Raw genomic sequence first — 20,437 nt, forward strand, 5'->3', positions numbered from 1 at the left:
CTGATGGCTTAGAGAGCAAGATTCATTACTATTTTCAAACCTAAATTTAAAAATGGAATATTAAATGTACTTAATTCCTTATCTTTACACTATGGCTTTTCAGTATAATTGAGATGTTTGGATAATCTAATTTTGATGGCCACTGAAAGACCAGTACTTCAGGCTGACAAAAATAACTATCCACTTTCTTCTATTTGTCTTCTGGAGTAGTGTAAAATGCTTCAAGTGGTATTCGGCCAACAGAGGGTATGTAAGAAATGCTGTTTGTCGTTAAATCTTTAAGTGATGTATGCTTTTTATATTGGAAGAAATTCCGAGTTAAAATTTCACTATGGTTGCACACTTTATTTTATTTAAGCTAATTAGAAGCGACTGTGGTGAACTGACAAAGATGAATTGGTTCCAGTATGCATAAGGCTCAAATAACAAACCCTACTTCTTTTAAAGAAAAAAAAAAAAAAAAAATTAAATGTTTTAATAGATATAGGGAAAACATGCCTTGAAGATTGCAATCAGGTAATGTTTTGTAGTGCCTGTGTAACATCAAGGGGCAAATCCTTTTTATCTTTGTCAAGATTCTCATTGGTTTTCTAAAATAGTGACTTCAGTCATAGATTCTCTGAACTAGTCATAAAGTGACTTGCAGAAAGTGGCATTGATCTCTGATACATGGTATTTGTAAAATGTTGCCTAGAAATAAAAATAATACAAGAAAAACAGGTTGATTATTCCAGCCAAAATGGTCTGTAGTTACTTCCCAGTAGGATCGCTGCTGTGAACAAACGAAAGGACAATGGCAACTAGAAATCAAGGTGTTATCCAGGTGGGACCTCTATTTCTTGCTGGACTGTATGAGAAAGAGCTTTATTAGGTCTTTCTAAGTCCTTTAATAAAAAGGCTTTGCGACCCAAATCCTGACTTTCTCCAAAGTATGAGCTAGAAAGAGAGCTTTACTGAGATGGTTGCCTGGCTAATTGTATGCTGAGGTGTCAAATTCAGCCATAATTCAGAGCAACTGGAAAAGATTCGAGATGAAATCGAAAACTTTCTTTTTTTCACTGAAGTGCTGAGCTGTGATAGCAATTAACTCAGGTCTCATACTATCTTCCTTTCTCCTCTTTGCTTTACTCCTCATTCCACTTTCTTTGCATCAATAACGATATTAACTAACCAAAGCTATATCTTGTGCAAAACTCTCTTGGGATCTGAAATAGCTCAACAAGTGCTACGGTTGGCGAGAGCATAAACGTGGGCGGCACAATTGTGTTACACCTGTGTTTCACTGGCACTTCGACACTGAAGTTACAAGTAAGAGTTTGCACCAAGGCACACAAGCTTTGTATTCTGCTTCCTTTTGGTCTCCTCATTGTGGCCTCATGTTATCATCCAGAAAGCAGGATTGAATCTGAACAGCAGTAGCAGCAGCTCCAGTCCCATCACAGCTACTTTTTTTCCCCCCCAAGATGGATCACTGTTAACATCTTCAGTATCTTCTAAAAGACTATCAAGCAGATGCTTTTTGCATACTATGGCTCTTGAAAACATTATTGAATTGAAGCCTTATGTGAAGAGTTTGAATTAAAAGATTGAGGGCTTTTTTTCCTTTCTACATTGCACCCTTAACGGAATGTTTAAAAGAGTTTCGTTTGTCATAGGAGGTCAAGATCTGACTGGAAACCTGAAACTATATTTAGCTGTTTAATATTATGCTCGTATATACAAAGTCTTTACCACTCTAGACTTAAATATTTCATTAACACTGTAAGGATTAGGAACTGAAAAACTTAACAATTTTTCAGTATTGCTTAAGCTTTTAAAATGTTCATTTTGCAGTTTACAATTTCATATAGTCACAGGGATGTTTTGGCCATCTTCAGCTCAAAATCTACTACACGCTGATTTTTTGTTTTCCTAAATGCATTTTTCCTGTTTAAGCTAAAAGTAATTTTATTGTTGTTTTATGAGTTTGTTTACTATGTTTGATCTGCTTGTATATATTGAAACATGGTATTCCCTACTGTTACAGAATGAATCCAGAGAGCATATTGTTGCCTTCAACATGTTAAATTACAGAGCCTGCAAAAATCTATGGAAATCTTGTGTAGAGCATCACACATTTTTTCAGGCAAAGAAGTCACTACCTCATGAAAAAAAGATATTGTCACATTATTGGACCCTGGGTTCTAGAAATCCAGCAAAGTAAGTATTGTGTGAAAGCATGTTTTGCTTTGTGATGGGAATGGGAGGGTTTGTGTCAGTGATAGCTCAAGTTGGAGTGGCAGAGTTCAGTTCTGCCCACAGCTGTGTCCCAGTCTGTATGTGAACCACTTGACAAGTTATATAGCTGTAGTTTCAGTTTCTGTAACGTGGTGTCATTACAACAGAACTTTTCTTATAATTTCCTAAAAAGGTATTTGAATGTAAGTATGTTTTACTGGTATTGTTTCAACTTGCTGTTTCAGTTTGAGGTATAAAAACACTAGAAAGTAAAAATGTCATGTAGCTAATGATCCAATAAGAGAATTTGCAGAACAGACTTGTTTTGAACTGTTTACCCCTTAGTGTCATACACACTCTGTTTAATATGTTAGGGCAATTTCTGGAGTGCATCATACAGACCACTTACTGCTGACGAGATGAAAACCTTTGTCCTATCCAAGTATTCGAATACCACTTTTGTGAAACTTCTAACCTTTTATTTGCTTCGTTGGGTTCTGCTAGTCATGGAGCTGGTAGTTTCACAGTGGCATCTAAGATCTAGTACCCCAAACGTAATACTTCAGAGCCTGTCATTTTACTGTATGAAGTTGAGATTGTTCCTTCCCATATGTACCAACTGGGCCCTAACTTCATTAAACTTCATCTGCCAGTTTATTGTCTGGTCACTTGACGTTGTAATGTCCTGCATTTCTTCACAATTGACCATTATTTTTGCCATCCTGTGCAATTAATATCTTCAGCAAACTTTGTTCACTCTTTTCTCTAGATCACTAGTGAATGTGTTGAACAGCAGAGCCCCCAACAGATATCCCTCTAAGACTTCACTGCTGACCTTTTTTCACTATAAATCTAAAACATTTTTTCCTATTCTCTCTTTTATGTCACAAGTGACAGGTAATTCCTCCAAGTGAGGACCCTATTCCCTAGCTCCTTAGTTTCTTTATGGGTTTAAGGGACCTTGTCAAAAGTCTTTTTGAAATCTTGAGTAGATTAAATCAGCAGTTTAAAGTGGGGGGGTTATACTCAAGTGGTTCTGCTGTTTCATCTTAGGGGCTTTTAGATTTTTTTTTTTTTTAATAAGTGTCAGTCCCAGTGACTTCTTTCATTATGTTGATTTGTTCTGTTTCATTTATCAGCAATTCAGCTACAAATGTGTCATGTTGTGTGTTGTCATCATCTCGTCCGTGTCCTGTCCCCACCCCACCCCTGAAAAAAATTGTCATGAAACATATCAAAAATCTTTCATATTAATAGTGAATGAAAAAGTCTCACATCATTATCTTCTCTGAGTGTGAGATTTTGGAGGGTTCTTTGGTCCTTTCATGATCTGTAGTCTCTGTAGACTACTTGTTCTGATGATTTTTAGAGACATATTTTACTGTTTTCTTTTTGTTTGTGGGTGGTATTTGTTTGTGGGGTTTTTGTGGTGTGTTCCCTTAACAGTTTAACTTCACATTTAACTTGTCAGACTGATTCTCACTTTCCTATTTGGATAAGCTTTAATTTTTGAACGATGTCATCTTAGTTCAAATAGTTTCCCCTACTTTGGCTGGCTGGCTTTTCATACTGTCATGTCTCTTTAGACATTGCAGAAATTCGTACCAAGTGGACTAGTATTGCTTGTAAATGAAGCAGTTAAGCCATGAGGGCTGCCCAATAGTAAGAAGGCTGATAAAATGTTATGTTTTCTGCTGCAGTGGAATTCCATATTTTCGCCTGCTACTAGATCATAGCTGAAGCAAGTGAAAACAAGTAGTTGTAAGAACAGTAATCTAATTTTCTAATGTTTTACAGATCTGTATTTTGAGAACTAGCTCTGCTATGGAGTGATATGAACTTGTTCTTCCTATAGTGAAGGTTTTGAGGAGGTGACTTTCTCAAAGCTTGTAGGATTGTCACTTCCTGGAGTGCTTTATTTCTCTCAAATTTGCAAATAGATTCAGAATCCTGATGCTTGTATATACACATGCACACACAGGCATTGCGCACAGCCCTTGTAATGTTAAGAAAGAAAACAGTACAAGTTCTAGAGAGTACCAGTTTAGTATCATTCCAATTTTTACCAAACACTTGATATTTGACAAATTTTACTGTTACAATTTCTTAAGAGCCTGTAGCATGCAAGAGAGTTCTCACTGTTGAAGTGAGTTACTAAGAAAGACTCCTTTTCAAGTTATTTTATGTTCTGAGGTGTTATCTCTGGTGAATTGCTTATTTAGGCTCTTAAGGAATCTCTAGGGGGAACTGTTCATTGTGATAGCTTCCATCAGCTTAATGATATCCTCTGTACTAATGCATTCTTTGGCCATATTTATGCCAGCAACAAGTGTGAAATTTAGGATCTACATGAGGCAGAAGTGACTCTGCAACCTTTACTATCAGAGACTGCTAAAGTACATATGAAGCAACAGTAATTTTGGAAGACTTTCAGTAGTTCCTATCAACTTGGTCGCTGTCACTCAGCAAATTATTTTCTCAAAAGATTTAAGAAAAGGTGTGAACAAGTCACTTCCGAAGTCATCTGTCATATATTGAAAATTTTTACTTTCCTACTTGTTTGTGATTATGGAGTGTTGTAAGAGACAACATGAGCTTCCACGTTCCTTTTCAAGGATGGCTCTGAGCTCATGTGGAGGCTACACAACCAAAAAAGGGATTCTGCGTTCTCCCTTACAAAAGGGAGCAAAATTTTTCATTGAGTAAAACAAACAAACAAAAACGAACAAAAAAACCCCACAAAACCAAACATGCACACAAAAACCCCACCAACCACACAAACCCTGGAGGTTTTAAGATTGACTTGTCTTCAATAATTCTTTCCATCCAACTTCTGTCAGCTTTAAAGGGGGTTACATTCAGGTTTTACCACCCTAAGTATCACAACTTTTGCTCTGGAATTTGTGGCTTTCTTGTACTATGTTCTTTTACACTCATGTGAGGCAGATATCCTAGCGTTTATTGCATCAGTTCAAATAGCTGAACTCTTGCAACCTTTTAGTACAATTTCTTATTTGCACATCTCTGTGCCCTTCTAGATTCTCTTAGTTTAAGGTACTAGTGGAATTCCATTTAAATTAGGCTGCTGAGTTGTATAAATCGCCTGTAAGCCTTATTCTAAGGGCAGGCTGAATCACATCTCCCAGATTCTGAGAGGTAAGTTCATTCAATGTTTCTGGACTGAATGCTGAATAACCTGCCCTAGGCGCATTCTCATTCTTTGCTGAAAAGCTAAAAATGTACCTGTTTTTTCACAAAGGATAACCTTGGTAATAGATGGGAGCAAGGAACTGTCACTTCAAGATACTACAGCCCATTCCAGAAAGGCATTAGCAGCCTCTCAGTATGTTTGCTGAGAAATATCCTCATATTCAACATCTGAATAGCAGCTACTTGGAGTTCAGGAGATTGTTTATGTTATGTACCTTAACTGAAATATCTAGAGAATATATTGTTAAAGTGATTCTGTGGTCAGGGTTAGGGGTTTGGGGTTAGGATTAGGGGTTAGGGCTCTGGCTTCCATCACGAGTTACGTTGCACCTCGGAAGTCACCTGCGTTGGAAAATGCATGAACAGGCACTTGTAAAAAAGGAAAACTGATGAATGCAAAATACATGGAATTCTTTGAGATGCATTTTTCGTAATGCATCGTCTTTTTCCACTCTCCCTCTCTGCTCCACCCATGTAAGACTTCTTTGAAATAACTCTTTGTTTTTGTAGAAGACCAGAGTAGTTGGTGCCTTGTCATTGGTATTCAGAAGACTCACAGAAATAAAATGGATAATACAGGCAAAAGCTTCTCCTGAGTTCATGGACTGTGTGTTTACTAAGCTTAAAAACATACATGGGTAACTGATTTTGACATGTAGATGCTTCATATTAAGTTTTCCCTCTTTGTTTTTTAAACTGGGAGAAGCTTCAAAAGTATACATTTAGAAGATGAAGGAATTAATTTACTTTAAAATCATGAACAAGATATGTAAAATACTTCAGAATATAAAAAAGTTTAGGGTTGCTTTTTCTCTTCTACTTGTATAAACAAAAAGCAGTACAATGCAAAGCATACTTAAGGTTTGCTATTAGCACGAATAATATCCACAGCTTAAACAACTTTTTTTATGCTATATAAAATTGAGGCATTTCAGCTCTATAGTAAAGTCCTCACATACTCTGCTATCCCAGCCACCCATTACGTACAGCTCAGGACTTAGTGAGCCAAAGGTGGTTTCTCTGTAACTCACGAATTGCTGCTTTTCCATGAGAAATCCTAGGCCTGTGAACTTGAGGATGAGCATCTTATCTCTCTGCTTGTCTTGTGGAATGCTGTGTAAAAAGTTGCATAGAAGTTAGTTTATCTCAGTTTTGATCTACTTTAAAAATTTCTTTATGCTGTATAATTCCACTAGTAAGATATTTTTGTTGCTTTCCTAGCTGAGGTTCTGATTCTGATGCAACCCTTATCTTGTCAGGTTCTTGTCACAAGAAGCAGTCCAGACTTGGGAGATCCCCTTTTCATGTCAGGTCTTTCTCTAATGGTTTATTCCTATACGGAACACATCACTCAAATGTGGCTTTTTTCTGGAAATAGAGAGTGGTCTGGTGTACCTCTTATGTGCTGAGGCAGCAGGTAGATGGTTAAAGTAGTCCTGTGCTCTGTGAAGCCATTAGTGAATTATTACCCCTTATGAATTTTAACAGGGAATATCTAGAATCTTTTGCCTGTATTTGAACCATGTTTTGTCAGGCACTTGGTTCAGTCCCAATAGGACATACTGAATTTCCTGTTTTTCCCTCCATCTTCTTAAACACAATTGGGTTAAAAATAGCTCTCAGAAAAAGTTATTTTTACCCAGGTTTGTGATTAGCATTGTAGCAGGAATTAACAAACAGATCTATCGCCACAAGTGAAGGACAGCAAATGGCTCTGTGAGGATGCAAATGCATAAGTAAGGAGGGGTAAGCACAGGGGACTCTTTAAAACACATGAATTATAAAATTGACTTTCATAAGCATATTTTATTTCATTTAAAGTTTTCTATGCAAAATAATTCACGTACTTTTTTTTTATTTCTTTTCAGGTCTGTAAACAGCCAGTACTGCAGAAAAGTTATAGGTGGGATGGTTTGGAACCCATCTATGAGACGATCTTTATCTGTTGAGCATCTAGAGACCAAAAGCCTTCCATCTCGATCACCTCCTGTTACCCCTAATTGGTAAATCCAGTTTCAGCCTTTCCCATACCTTCCAGCCTCCTACCTTTTCTAATTCTATGTACTCTAGCAGAATAATTATGTAGTGTGTACATATATATTTAAACATTGTTATTCTGAGAATATATATGATGACAGGGGAAGAGTGGGTGTCACTTACCTCAACTTTAACAAGGCTTTGATACTGTCTGCCAAAATATTATACCCAAGTCAAGACATGTTCTGAAAGGGTGGACAACAAGATGGTTTTTAAAAAAAAAAAAAAAAAAAAAGTTGGATGACTGGACTCAGAGGGGAGTTTTTAATGGGTCATACTCTACCTGGAGGCCAATAACAAGTGGAGTACTGCAGGGGTCTATCTTGGGACCTGACCTGCTTAACATCTTTATGACCTGGAGGAGGCAATGGAATGCTTGCTTATAAAGCTTGCAGACGACAGCAAACTGGGGAGACGAGTCAATAAGCTTGGGGGCAGGGCTGCTATCCAAAGGGACCTTGATAGCCTGGAGAAATGAGCCAATAGGAACTGTGTGAAATTCAGTGAAGACAGATGGAAAGTCCTGGGAAGGAAGAACCCAGTGCAACAGTCTGCGATGTAACTCTCTGGAAAAGGACATGGTAATCTTCATAGGCAGCAAGCTGTACATGAGCTGTCTGGTGTGCTCTGGCAGCAAAGAAGTCCAACAGCAACCTGGCGGTATTAATAGAAGCATAGGTGGTATATCAAGGGAAGTGATTATCCCCCTTTTGCTCAGCATTCATTAGACCTTATTAGAATGCTGCAGCTGCTTTTGTGTCCACTAATACAAGAAAGACACTGACAAACTGAGCGAGCTCAGCAAAGACCACCAGCCACCAAGGTAGTCAGGAGGTTGGAGCACTGACCCTATGAGGAGAGGCTGAGACAACTGTGTTCGTTCAGCCTGGAGAAGAAGGGGTTTCCCGGATGCCTAATAACAGCCTGGCAATAAATAGGAGGAGGCTAGCTAGAGGATGAGGCCACGTTCTTCAGTGTTGGGTGGGATGGACGCTCCAGGATGCTACCTGGAGGCTAGCTAGAGGATGAGGCAACAGGTATATGTTTAAACAAGAGATGCTCTGTCTGGACATAATGAAAAACTGCTTCATCACAAGGACAGTCGAGCAATGGTTGCTTAGAGAAGCTGTGTAGTCTCCATCCTTCAAGTTTTTTGAGATCTGACTAGATAAAGCCTTAAGCAGCCTGCTCTGACCTCAGTGGAGCTTGCTTTCAGAGAGTTTGGACTAGATGACCTCCATAGGTCCCTTCCAATCTGAATTATCCTATGATTAGAACTTTAACAATACAGGTAGCATTTCAGAGGGGGGGAAAAAACCCAAATCGGTTCAGTGTACTGAACCTAGCAGTGTATGATTGCCTAGTATACCATACAAAATGTTTAAAATTTGATTATTTAAGGTGAGACCTATAGGCCTGTCATGAAGATTTTGGGACATAAATTGCAATAGGATAGAAATTTCACTTTGATAAAGTTTTATGAATTATTCTGATCTTCCAACTTGTGTTTGTGTTCCTTATTTTTAAGGCGGAGTCCTAGACTACGTCATGAAATTCGTAAACCACGACACTCATCTGTAGATAACCTTACAAATGAGATTAGTTATATTACTGAAACAGAAGATGTTTTTTATACATATAAGGGCTCTCCAACATCAAAGGACAGTGATTCGGAGTTCTCTCAGAACCGTAGTCCACAGAGGAGGTAAGGACTTCTGCAAACAATTCATTGCCTGTTTTGACTTTTTAAAAAACATCAAACAAAATACCAAACAGCCTTAGTATAAAACAATCATCATCAGTTACAATATTAAAATGAGCTCAAACAATTTTATGTTACATGATACAAAATGACAAGTTAAAAACAAACCAGCCCTTCATCCCTGAACAATTCTCAGTAGTTGAGTTCTCAGTAAATTTAGAGAAGCTATTACGGCATGCCTGTTCATATCTGTAATATCCTGTTTCCTAGTAGCTTCTGTATCCCTTTCCTACCTTTTATAAACTCTTCCTTTTCTTTTTTTCTGTTGACAGTGGAGGAATCAGCTCAGCATCGTCAGTTGAAAGAGTTACTGTATTTGAGTAAACACAAGAATGTAATAATGTTAGCGGTCATCCCGCTCTCTCTTCCTCAGAGGAATTGTAGATTGCTAGTCTAAAGGCAGTCTCTGCTTTTTGCCTTGAGGCATTTTTGCTGTATTCCTTGAGGACCAACTTTGTCCTCCCCTGCAGCGGTCCAACCACTGCTAGGTTTGCTTCCAGGGCTTGAAGCACCTATCTTTGTGCACTGATTATTTGTTTGTTCATATATTACATTTTATGTGTGGCTTCACTCTTACCTTACAGAGGCTTTTCTTAATGAGTAACTTCAGATTAACACAATATTAACTTCAGAAATAATTGATCAGTCTCAAAAAGAAAACAGAGCTACTTTAAAACTTTCAGCTGGGGAGAATACTGTGTATTCAAATGCAGGTTCTTTTGTAATGTTACAAAAGGAAAATGGTTTCTAGTGATCCCTAGTAACTTTAAGGCAAGATGTATTTTGAGAAGCAATGTATTAATGGAAGCTGATAGGACTCACCCACCTCTGTGATGGTGCTCAGCTACTAACTGTAGTTTTAAACTCTGGATTTAAACTGGTTTTCTTCAAATTTTAATTTATTGTTTATTAATATTATTTATGTATTGTTACTATATTACAGCAGAGGATTTCTATGAAAGAAGGGAAAAATTAACATGTTTGTATGCATATTTGGAGTTTGTCACTGTGGTGTTTTAAATTGTTTTTCTATTTTTCTGACTGGAAGTCAGGTGAACTTTAGTATTAGTAGTGTCAGTGATAGCCATGATAATACATAAAAGTGATGCCTCTAGATGTTGTGAATAGTCATAGATAGAAAGCCATGTCTTTCCTATGTTTTAACATTTACAGATTATACACTTTTAGAAGTATTTTCTGATTAAAAATAATGAGAGGCAGACCACAAGAGGAGATGATGGGGGTAGAAGATGATGATAAGTAGACAGAAAACTAAGTTACCATGCTGTGTTCTGTGACTGGCAGATTGTATCCTGCCAGTTAGTACATTGTTGGGTTTTTTCTTTTCCTTTTTCTTTTCTTCCCTTGTAGTTTTTTTCCTTTCCTTCCTGTTTCACCTCTCCTATGCCTACTGAGAATGGAGTGGGAAAGCCTGCTTTTATGCTGTTTCTCAGACAGTGAAAATAGGACGTTCTAAATTTGAAAATAGCACGTTCGTTTATTTTCTGAGCACTAAATGACTATGCTGTATCTGAGTAATATCACTCACTGTGGAGAAGATTACTGCTATTTCCTCATATAACCAAAATTTTCTATATGTCTTATCCCCAACGCAGTCTTGGTTTCTTGGGTATCTTTATAGTATTTGATACTCTGCAGATAACTGAAAAAATGCTTGCATAAATCTGATTAATTTAAATTTGAAGTGTGTGTTTTGGAAGGAGAATGTAATGCATGGAATGAAAGGTCCTTTGCTGTATTGACTGTTACTTTCGTGAAGTAAAATGGTCATTAATACTTCCCTTTTTAACAACTGAGGTCAAATATACAGTAACCAAACAAATAAAAAAATGTTTCTTCTCTACACTGAAGTTTCCAACAGTTTGTTAGACCACATTCTGTTTTTTCTTTTATATTCTTACAGTAGTCATTACTTGCCTCACTCTCCTTATTGAAAGATGTAAAGTAAAATTAAGTATATATGTGTAGTCAAATCTTTCTTTCCCTGAATGCTTTATTGAAAGAGGGAATCTTACCCTATCAGCTAAATCTGTTTTATTAGGAAAAAAAAAGTTTAACTTGCATATCTTCAGTATTAAATATGGACAAACACTTGTCCTGGACTTTTGCCACACTTCAGGAATATTTAGATATTAACTATAAATCACCTTGTAGTGTACTGATAAAGCCAGCTTACCCATTTTTGCCATGCTGGTCTAGTAGATTTGAATTGACGTAACTGAAACGTTATGGAAAAATATTGCAGTTGTAAATCTGGTTTTCTTTTTCCTTAGAGGAGAGCCAAGAGTAGCTTCTCATAGTCCTGCTAACATATGTTGTCTTTAGAGGGCTCTTTTTTTACTGCCTAGCCTGCCATCTGAGACTATCAAAAAAGGTGTTAGTTAATGCTAATTATAACTAATGAATAGCTTTGATATGAAAAAAAATCTGAAAATTTTTGGAGAGCTACTAGCAAACCACTGTAAGATGCTGATTTTTAATCACTGAATTGTTATGTCTGGGACCTCAAATCTTAACTATAATCATGCAGCTGCTTGATTTTTGTAAACTAAGTATGCTTACATCAATACATCAATTGCATTTACTGTATCTGCAGCTCAAGACTGCGCAAGCTGCAGTTAGCACGGGGTATGGCTCTTCTCTATTTTTCAGGCTGCCATCAGCATTTCAGGGGTGGGGGTATAGTTTTCACGTGTTTCACTCCAGCCCCTGGGTAGTGTCTTAAGTCCTTTTTGTCAAAACAACAAGTGGTCCAGGATAGACCTACCTTCAAACTGATCTGTTGTGGTACAGTGCTTTTTGAGACAAATATAGGTAAAGTTTGTATAACAAGACTTACTGTGTATGGAATCCTACCAAGGCACGTTTGGAACCTTGGTGGGTATCAGAACTGCAGAAGCCACCACTGCTGACAGAGTACATACGCCTGCACTTACTTCCCTGTGTCGTGGTTTAACCCCAGCCGGCAACCGAGCACCACACAGCCGCTCGCTCACTCCCCCCACCCCGGTGGGATGGGGGAGAGAATTGGAAGGGTAAAAGTGAGAAAACTCGTGGGTTGAGATAAAGGCAGTTTAATAATTGAAATAAAATAGAATCCTAATAATAATAATAAATCCAAAACACAGCACTATACCAGCTACTAGGAAGAAAATTAACTCTATCCCAGCCGAAACCAGGACACCCTATATACCTTTTTTTACTTCCTGACAATACCAAGTATAATTATTTTCTTAATAATCAATTTTCTTCCTTGCTGTGTTTACCCACTTAAGGGAATCAATCGAGTTCTATTTTCATTCTATAAAACAGTACACAATTTAGAAAACAAATTATGTGGAACAGCTTTCAGTTTAGAGGGCATAAACACATCAGTTATTAACATTTCTTCTTCCATTTCTTTAAATATGTTGTGCTGTATCAACATGTCAGCACCTAGAACTATGTTTACTGTTAAATACTTCTAAATAAGCATACTGGAAATGAGAGCCAAGAATATTTTGTCGTTTATTATATTGTTTCTCTGAAGAATACAGTGATTGTTTTAAAAATGTACTTTGTGTGAACGTTCTACCTTCTAACTTAAATTTGAGGTGTATCCAACAGGCTGTGACTGGAAAAAAGAAAATTAGAAAATAGAGCAAACCACGTGCATAGATGAACTACAGAAAATCAGGGCAAGCTTGCGAGTCTCGTGTTGGTGTAGCTAGACTGCTTCTGCTACCCAAATTATCTGAGGTACTTTCACATTCAAGTACAATTTGAGGCTCAGACATAGTGAAAAGAAGCAATTTTTCTCTCTCAGATTAGTGTCTGCAGAAAAGATTGGAGCTGTCTATTACATATGTATTATAGACAAAAAATTGCTCTAATCCCAAATTAACATATATTAAATAGAGCTTTATTCACAGGGCATGAATAGGTTTGCCTATCTAAGCCAACCATCTCAAATCACAGCTGCATACAAAACCTGTCATCAAAGACAGTGCTGAAGAGGACTTCAAGAGGACTTTTGTTTAGCCCAGGGCTCCCCAGCCTTTGTGAAGAAAGCTTCCCCTCTCAGTTCTTTCTCCTCTTTGTTGCCCTGCTGCTGTCCGACTTGTCTGACTGCTACTGCCACTGAAAAATTAACACTAACACAGACATGGAGCCCACACCGAGCCTTCCGAAGTCTCATAGGTTGCTTTCTGTGTTATACCATACTTTTTGTTATGGCTGTGCCTCACCAGTTCAGAACGGGTAATCTAGTCTATCTTCCGACTATATCTTGTACTCGCTCTGTCACTGTATTTATCCCATGTCTACATACATATGCACATGCTACTACTGTTATTTTTTTGTTAAAATGATTTCAAGAATCATATTGAGATAAAACTTACTAATCAGTAAGTGCACTAGTTTGTTAACTGTTTTTCAGTTAAAATTGGCTTTTACTAGTCTTGACTTCAGCTTCCCTGAAGATGTTTTTCTTGAGATTTGCATTTCCTTCGTTGAAGCACTGCTGGTAATGACTTACTACAGTTCTTATTTTAAGTAAGGTAGAAAACCTCTCTGTTCTGTGAGGTTACATATCTTCAGTTGTCCTTAAACACTGAGGTATGCATTAGGGAGGAGTTATGAATATGAAGTCTTACGGCTTCTCTTTAAGACAGAAAATAAATTCAATTATATTATGAGGCTTTATTATTTCTAAAGTTCTCTCTGCTGAAAAGCTGCTTTAATTTGGGTTTTTTTTTCAAAGTTGTGTCATACCAACAGGCTATCTGGCATCAAGCCATCCTGACCATCTGCTGTCCTGATAGGTAGCCTGGCTAGAGGTCCTGGAAGAGCTTGCCTTTGAGAAAAATGTTTCCATTACAGTGTAACAGGTTTAAACCACAGCTGGTTATTTTTAAAGGCAGGCTGATGGACTTGTGCAGGGAATTATTTGTGATCACAATTTTCCCTTTTTTTAGCCTGGTATGGTACCTGAAGGTTACCACCGTTGCAGTTTTTCTTGATAAAGGTACCACTAGAGTTTCCAAATGTGGAATGAGGAAAGCCTCACTGGGGTAGAGGAACAAATCATCATTACTGATATGCCTTTCCGTGACACTAATGCAATCTGTATGCTACTGTGTCTTTTGAGGGCAAAAGGCAACAGTAAAAATGAAGTAGTCGTACTGAAGTATGTGACGCTGTTTCAGGACCAGGTTGGGAAGTTCCAAAATGTCTTCAATTTAAGCAGTAACCTTCAAATCTAATTTGGCTTTAACTGGGGCAAGGGGCTGATTATATTTTGGAATCATGTACTCTGACATGCTTGATCTTGTATCAGATGGCAGGTTTTGTCTTGAAAGACTGCACTGTCCATCCCCAGTGCAAGTTCTGGCTCTCAGTATTGAATTTTTTTTTTGTTAATAAATTTAAAATGTAGCTAATATATAGGGAATGTAACTTAATGCTTATGACACCCAGTAGTTCATGTGTAGGATCCTTCACTGATGAGCTGTTACAAGAACAGAAAAAAAATGAAAGAAACTAGCTTACCCTTTACCTTCAAGTAAATACGTGAAAATTGAAATGACTAAAATGAGTTTGCTTGTTTCCTCGTGTTCAAGTATTTGTTGTAAAATAAAATCTGTAGATTTAAATGTTTCAATAATGCGCATTTTAAGCACTTGGTGAACTTAAAATACCAAGGTCCAAGGTTTGCCATGAAAACATAGACATGTAACCGAGTAGTATTTAAGGAGCTTTGAACTATAATTTTCCCTGTGTGTTCCTTTCCTTTTTCTCAAGCATCTTCTGGTGCCTGAGGTGTGATACAGATGTTCACACTTCACAGTGAAATGAGAAATGAAAGTGAATGAATGAATGTCAAGAAAGAAAAACTGTGTTGTTTAATGCTCTTAAACTCTGAGAAACCAGCTGCGGGAAGTTGCATGGTTTTCAGCCAGTCCCTATGAAAAGGGTGGAGTATCCTCTGCTCTTTAAAAACTTTCCCTGTGTGGATTTAAGGTTTTAATCTGGCTTCGTGGGAAGACCATGTGTTGTTACCAACACCCACACTTGCCTCTTAATTGAATGTTGCTCATTAAAGCTGGTGTTTCTTTCAGACAAGAAGGTGTTAGAAGCAAAGGGTTACTGAAACAAAGAGGTTTCTTTGTGGTTCAGGATAATCTTATTCATGTTACCTACACAGGACCAATTTCTCCTTTATGTGAGGAGCAGAGCTTATTTTTGACCTTGTAAATTCAGGTTTAATGGCTTGTGCTTTTTTAAAGTGTTTTTATACTATAGGTAGAATAGCTTGGAGTGTTAATATAACTGTTGCTTGCCCTCTTAATGCCCTTTTTCATGTTTTTGAACACGTTTCTGAGTGGGAAGGGTACACGTTAGAATATATAAATTTAACTATGTATATAAGGTGCTATTTTAAGGGAAAAAATAACTGGATTATTGGCTTGGAAAAGTAACCTGATAAAGCTGTGTGGAGGGTCTTGCTACTTAAACTGTATTCAGTTTCTCTTGTTCACTCTGTAATTAAATAAAACAAAGATGTCTGTCTGGTTTAGTACAGCAGACTGCATAGGAACAAGTGTTTTGGTAGTTTTTTAGAGTAGACTCAGTGGCCTAACAGAAAAGATTAGCTGTGAAATTTTCTGTTTAACCTGTATTTCAGAAAGAAGAGTACTGCAAAACTCATTTCTAAGTGATAAGGTATAGTATCAGTCAGTAAGAAAAACTTACTGACAGATGAGGCATTATGGATCTTGAGGTCATACATTGATTGGTGAGATAAATCTGGGTAGTCATTCATAGATGTGAGTGTATGATGTATGAGGAGAACCAGAAGGCTCGGGGGGTTGAGGAGGGGTCAGTCGCATTGTTGCCTTCCTCTGCCAAAAGAGGGTTATCAAGAATATGGAGCTAATTTTTCTTGGAGGTGCACAGCAAAAAAAAAAATGTGAGGCAATGGACACAAGCAAGTGAAATGCTCAAAAGACGGAGGGGGGGGTCTCACTGAGATTAGTTAAGCCCTCATATGCATTGACAGAAAGATGGAGGTGTTCCATCCTTGGAGAACCTCAAAACACAACATGACAAGGACCTGAACATCCTCATCTAACTTTGACGTTGGATCTTCTTTGAACAAGAGTTTAGGTGATCTCTCAAGATCCCTTCCAACCTAAATTACTTTGAGTCCAGAATTCTACTTGTTATAAATGCAATATATTCCTGCATAAGCTTTTCTCTTAAACATGCTTGCAAAGCTATAAACCTCTTTATTCTAAGGCTATCTTTTGCTGGTGATATAGATGGCATAATGTGTACAGTGCCAGAGTTGGAGGGGAAGGAAATGAAATGATGAAGCAGTATACAAAAAGGAAATTCACTTGCACTGTGCTATGAATTTCTGGAAGTGCATATATGCTCCTGGTGTAAGTGTGATGCATCATCTGGTGAAGGTATTGCACTGAAAATAGATTTCCTGAACGTATGCTCTATTTGTTCAATTCTTTCAGCTTACCATTTTGATAGACAATGAACTGTAGCTGCATAGTGAGATTTGGTGAATGTACTATGGGAACACATCATTATTTTAATTAAAATATTCCTTTTGTGAACAAAATTTCTTAAAGCACTACAGTTGATGAAAGTATCCTTCAGATGTATTCAGCCAAGTCCTAGTAACTACTTTCTTAGTAGAAAATTGCAAATAATTACAAAAAAAATTAAACTGTTATTTTCCTTAATTTTTAATCACATACAGACGTGTTCAATTACTTGTTCTTACAAAATCTGCTGCATTTCACAACAGTACGTTGTCCTTGTTCACGTACTTCAGTCTTTCTCAAGGAAGATGTCCTTCTAATACTAGGCAATGGATCTCAGAACATTTCAATTAGTTTCAAATTAGGGTTTTAAGACTACTACTAATAGGCTTTTGAGTTTTACTGTGCTCTTCCACTCAAATATACATGAAAGTAGTACATGTATATATTTTGCTTACATGTAAACCTTTCTTTTTAAATATATATCCTTATTAAAATGTACTACACTTTCCTTGCCAGTTCAAAAAACAATCATTTCACATCCAAAAAGAAAGTCTTAAAGTTGAATTGCAAATCTGATAAGACAAAGCTTGCAGCAAGCCAAGCAGTTGCAGAGTATCAGAATACATGAAACTTTTATGGAAAATGGGTAAACTGGAATATGGTCCATAGAGGCAATGCAGAGTAACTGAAAGTATCCTTTTATGGGTGATGGCAACAGCTTACAAATGTGGATGTTTGGAATGTATAGAAAATCACTGAAAAACTTGTGTATACCATGAAGTCCGCAAGTTTTTTCTGTAATGATACTCTTAAGTATGCAGTACAAAGAATGTACGTGGCCTTCTTACACGGTCATTTTGTTCGTAAAAATGCTGAACATTAACTGTGCAAGTAATTCTGTACATAAATTTCTCTAAAAGGCAGCAAAAAAGTGTTGCTGTAAATATCTAAATATGCTGCAAATAATTATTTGGTTTATGAATAATAATCCTAGTTTTAATGGTGAGCTCTCAGAAAAGAGGTGATAATGGAAGTGCTGGCACACTTAGTCTCCCCAGCCCTGCAGGTGTTACTATAAAAGAGGCTTTAAGAACTTCAAGAACACCACAAGGGCATAAACCTACAGATGTTTCCTTCAGTTGTTTGTAAAGGGGGAGTTTTGATACAGTTCTATTGTTTCAGTTGTCCCTTTTCTCTCGGGGTTTTACTCCGCTGTAGTTTATCATCCTCAGTTCTCAGAATAGCAGAATTCCCTGGTAGGGCACACTGAAATGGGGAGGAGGGGTCTTTTCTTAAGACCTTTCCTTTCTGTCCTCCTGACAGAAAAGGAGAGTTAGATTTTTTTTTTTTCAGGGCAAAGGGTTTTATTATAAAGATTATCACTGACAGAGCAATCCACAGTGAGTGAAAGACTGAAATGGCATCATTTTAGATATATTGTAGAGTAAAGAAGAGAAATTACCTGCAGTTTTACAGTGTTTGCTTGTTAGCTGCACCAATGGAAAGCTTAATCTCCTTGCAAGGAAGGGCACTCTTTCTTGATGAAAAAGTTGAATGGCTGGTCTGGTGAGTGTTCTCTTTTATTGACTTAAAATATGGTCCTTATCCTATGTTGTGAAATGAGGAAGATACGTTAGTAAAATGTGGAATACTGTATAGCCAGAAAAGATCATCTAGTTATTCATGTTAACATATCAGTGAATAATCAAATGTTAGAAATACTGTTTAAGTTGTGGAGATTAAAATTCTGCAGCTATAACATGCTGAGCTACTAAGGACTTTAGGAAAGCTGCATTGTCCCTGATGAGTTCTTTTAAGCATTGAATTTGGTTGCCTTCGAGGTCAAATTTTTGCTTACCTTTTTCCACTTTAAAAGGTTACAGAATGATTCAGTAACTCTTTCAGAGCTGATATGTTTGAATTGAAGTGCAATAATTCAACAGATAAATGTTCAGCAAATATTACTAAGAATTTATATCCCACATCTAAGTCTCCAAATGTATTGGTGAGATGATGAAAAATTTGCTGTATATTTATACTCATTATATGAATGGAAGCCCAAGTTGTTGTTTTCTGTCTCAAATGACCCCCCCCTTTTTGGGGGGGGGGGGGAAGAGGGGAGATATATTAAAATAGGGGCATTGTGTCTGTTTGCATTACAGTTTTACGGGGTGTAAATTTTTGGTGAAGGCTTTTGAAAGGGGTTAATTTATGGCAATGTGAATTCCACATAAAATTTGGTAATAGAGCTGTAGCTCTACTGTGGCAAAACGTAGAAAACATATACAGTTCCATGGTTCTTTGCCTCACAAGGAAATCAATTAGCTTAAACAAAAATAAATTCAACGTTTCTTTATTTTTAGCATGACTTCCTAAGGAAATAAGGCTTATGTCATTGCACTGCCTGTCTGCCTCTGTTCCCACTTTAGAATGTCTGGACGATTGCAGTCAAATCTAATGTAGGAGTTGAGTTTTCCGAGATGCAAAGTTTTCTACGAGATTAGTGAAAGTCAGTGACTAGGCAGAAAAAAAAACCTTAAACTGAGCGATTACAGTACAGGTTCAATGGTTGTCTGTTCCGTTTAGATGTGGGCTGACCAGGCAGCAAGTGAGTGCACGTTCCCAAAGGGTCTGCTCTGCACTGCTGGCACTTAGGGGGTAAAAATACTATGGGGATTGCAAACAAGGAGAACCAGAGGTATTTGTGGGAGGGTGGGGGTGGATGTCAGTGGAATCAGAAGGGAAGGCATGACTGCAGTAAAAAAGGAAGAAGTTTAGTGCTTTTAAAAAAAAAAAAAAAAAAAATTAAAAGAAAACACAACCCGAACCTCCACAAATTCTTAGGGGAATCAAGCTTCACCATCTCTGCTTCTCAAGGAAGAATTTCTTCATATGGTAGAATATGTATAAGGAAACTTGACTAGACTGATACTGATGCTATTTTTACTGTAGTTTTGATGAAACATAGTACATAATTCTTAGTACTGAGGTTGTTTTAGAGAACAATAATTGAAAATTTAACTGTATAATGTGAATTCCCTCCTATAACTTGACAGTTCAACAACTTTGCATTCAAACCAAACTACTTCATGTTTGTATTTTTCCAGCATGGACTTGTATCACTCCAGGTTTTTTGGTCACTACTTAATTAAATTTGTAAAGCTATCCCATCTGCTTTAAACTTACTTTGCTTTGCAAGCACCTTTTTGGTAACTTTTACTTTCAAATTTATCTTAGTATCACAGCTGTTGTTTTAATTGACGTAAAATAGTTTAGCTCACTGTTTCAGGTGATTTCTGATGAAGCTAATTTAATATCTTGGAAAATGCTCTGTACTGCAAATTTTGATTTCTTTTCCGTGCTAGATTATCCTCATCTGTGTAACCACTTCTGCTTTAGTTGATTTATCTTAAAGTTCTCTGTCAACATCTGTTCTGCTCTTGCATTATGAGAATGTGTAAGAAAATTCATGCTTCTGAAGCAGCCTATGCTCATTTCTTGTTACCTATACATAAAGATTTTGCCACATTTGACTTTTTACAAAATACAGTCAGTGACATCTGTAGTCATTGTGATCCACATCTAAAACTTTCTTAAATGATGTAGTGTGTCTTGCTAAATAATTGCCTCTGTAAACTCCTACATAGTT

The 20,437-nt window shown here is 37.1% G+C and overlaps 1 protein-coding gene across 1 annotated transcript in view; it reads left to right on the top strand.

Annotated features, from left to right (window-relative positions):
* PTPN3 (protein tyrosine phosphatase, non-receptor type 3) overlaps positions 1-20,437 on the top strand; it is a 106,066-nt gene that overhangs the window by 47,674 nt on the left and 37,955 nt on the right. The window contains exons 11-13 of the mRNA XM_009330441.1: positions 2,027-2,199; positions 7,296-7,430; positions 8,993-9,169. Of these exons, the coding sequence (XP_009328716.1) occupies positions 2,027-2,199; positions 7,296-7,430; positions 8,993-9,169 (485 nt within the window). The remainder of the gene's footprint in view (positions 1-2,026; positions 2,200-7,295; positions 7,431-8,992; positions 9,170-20,437) is intronic.

This window comes from Pygoscelis adeliae, unplaced genomic scaffold (genome assembly GCF_000699105.1).
Source record: "Pygoscelis adeliae isolate BGI_AS28 unplaced genomic scaffold, ASM69910v1 Scaffold78, whole genome shotgun sequence".
NCBI lineage: Eukaryota > Metazoa > Chordata > Aves > Sphenisciformes > Spheniscidae > Pygoscelis > Pygoscelis adeliae.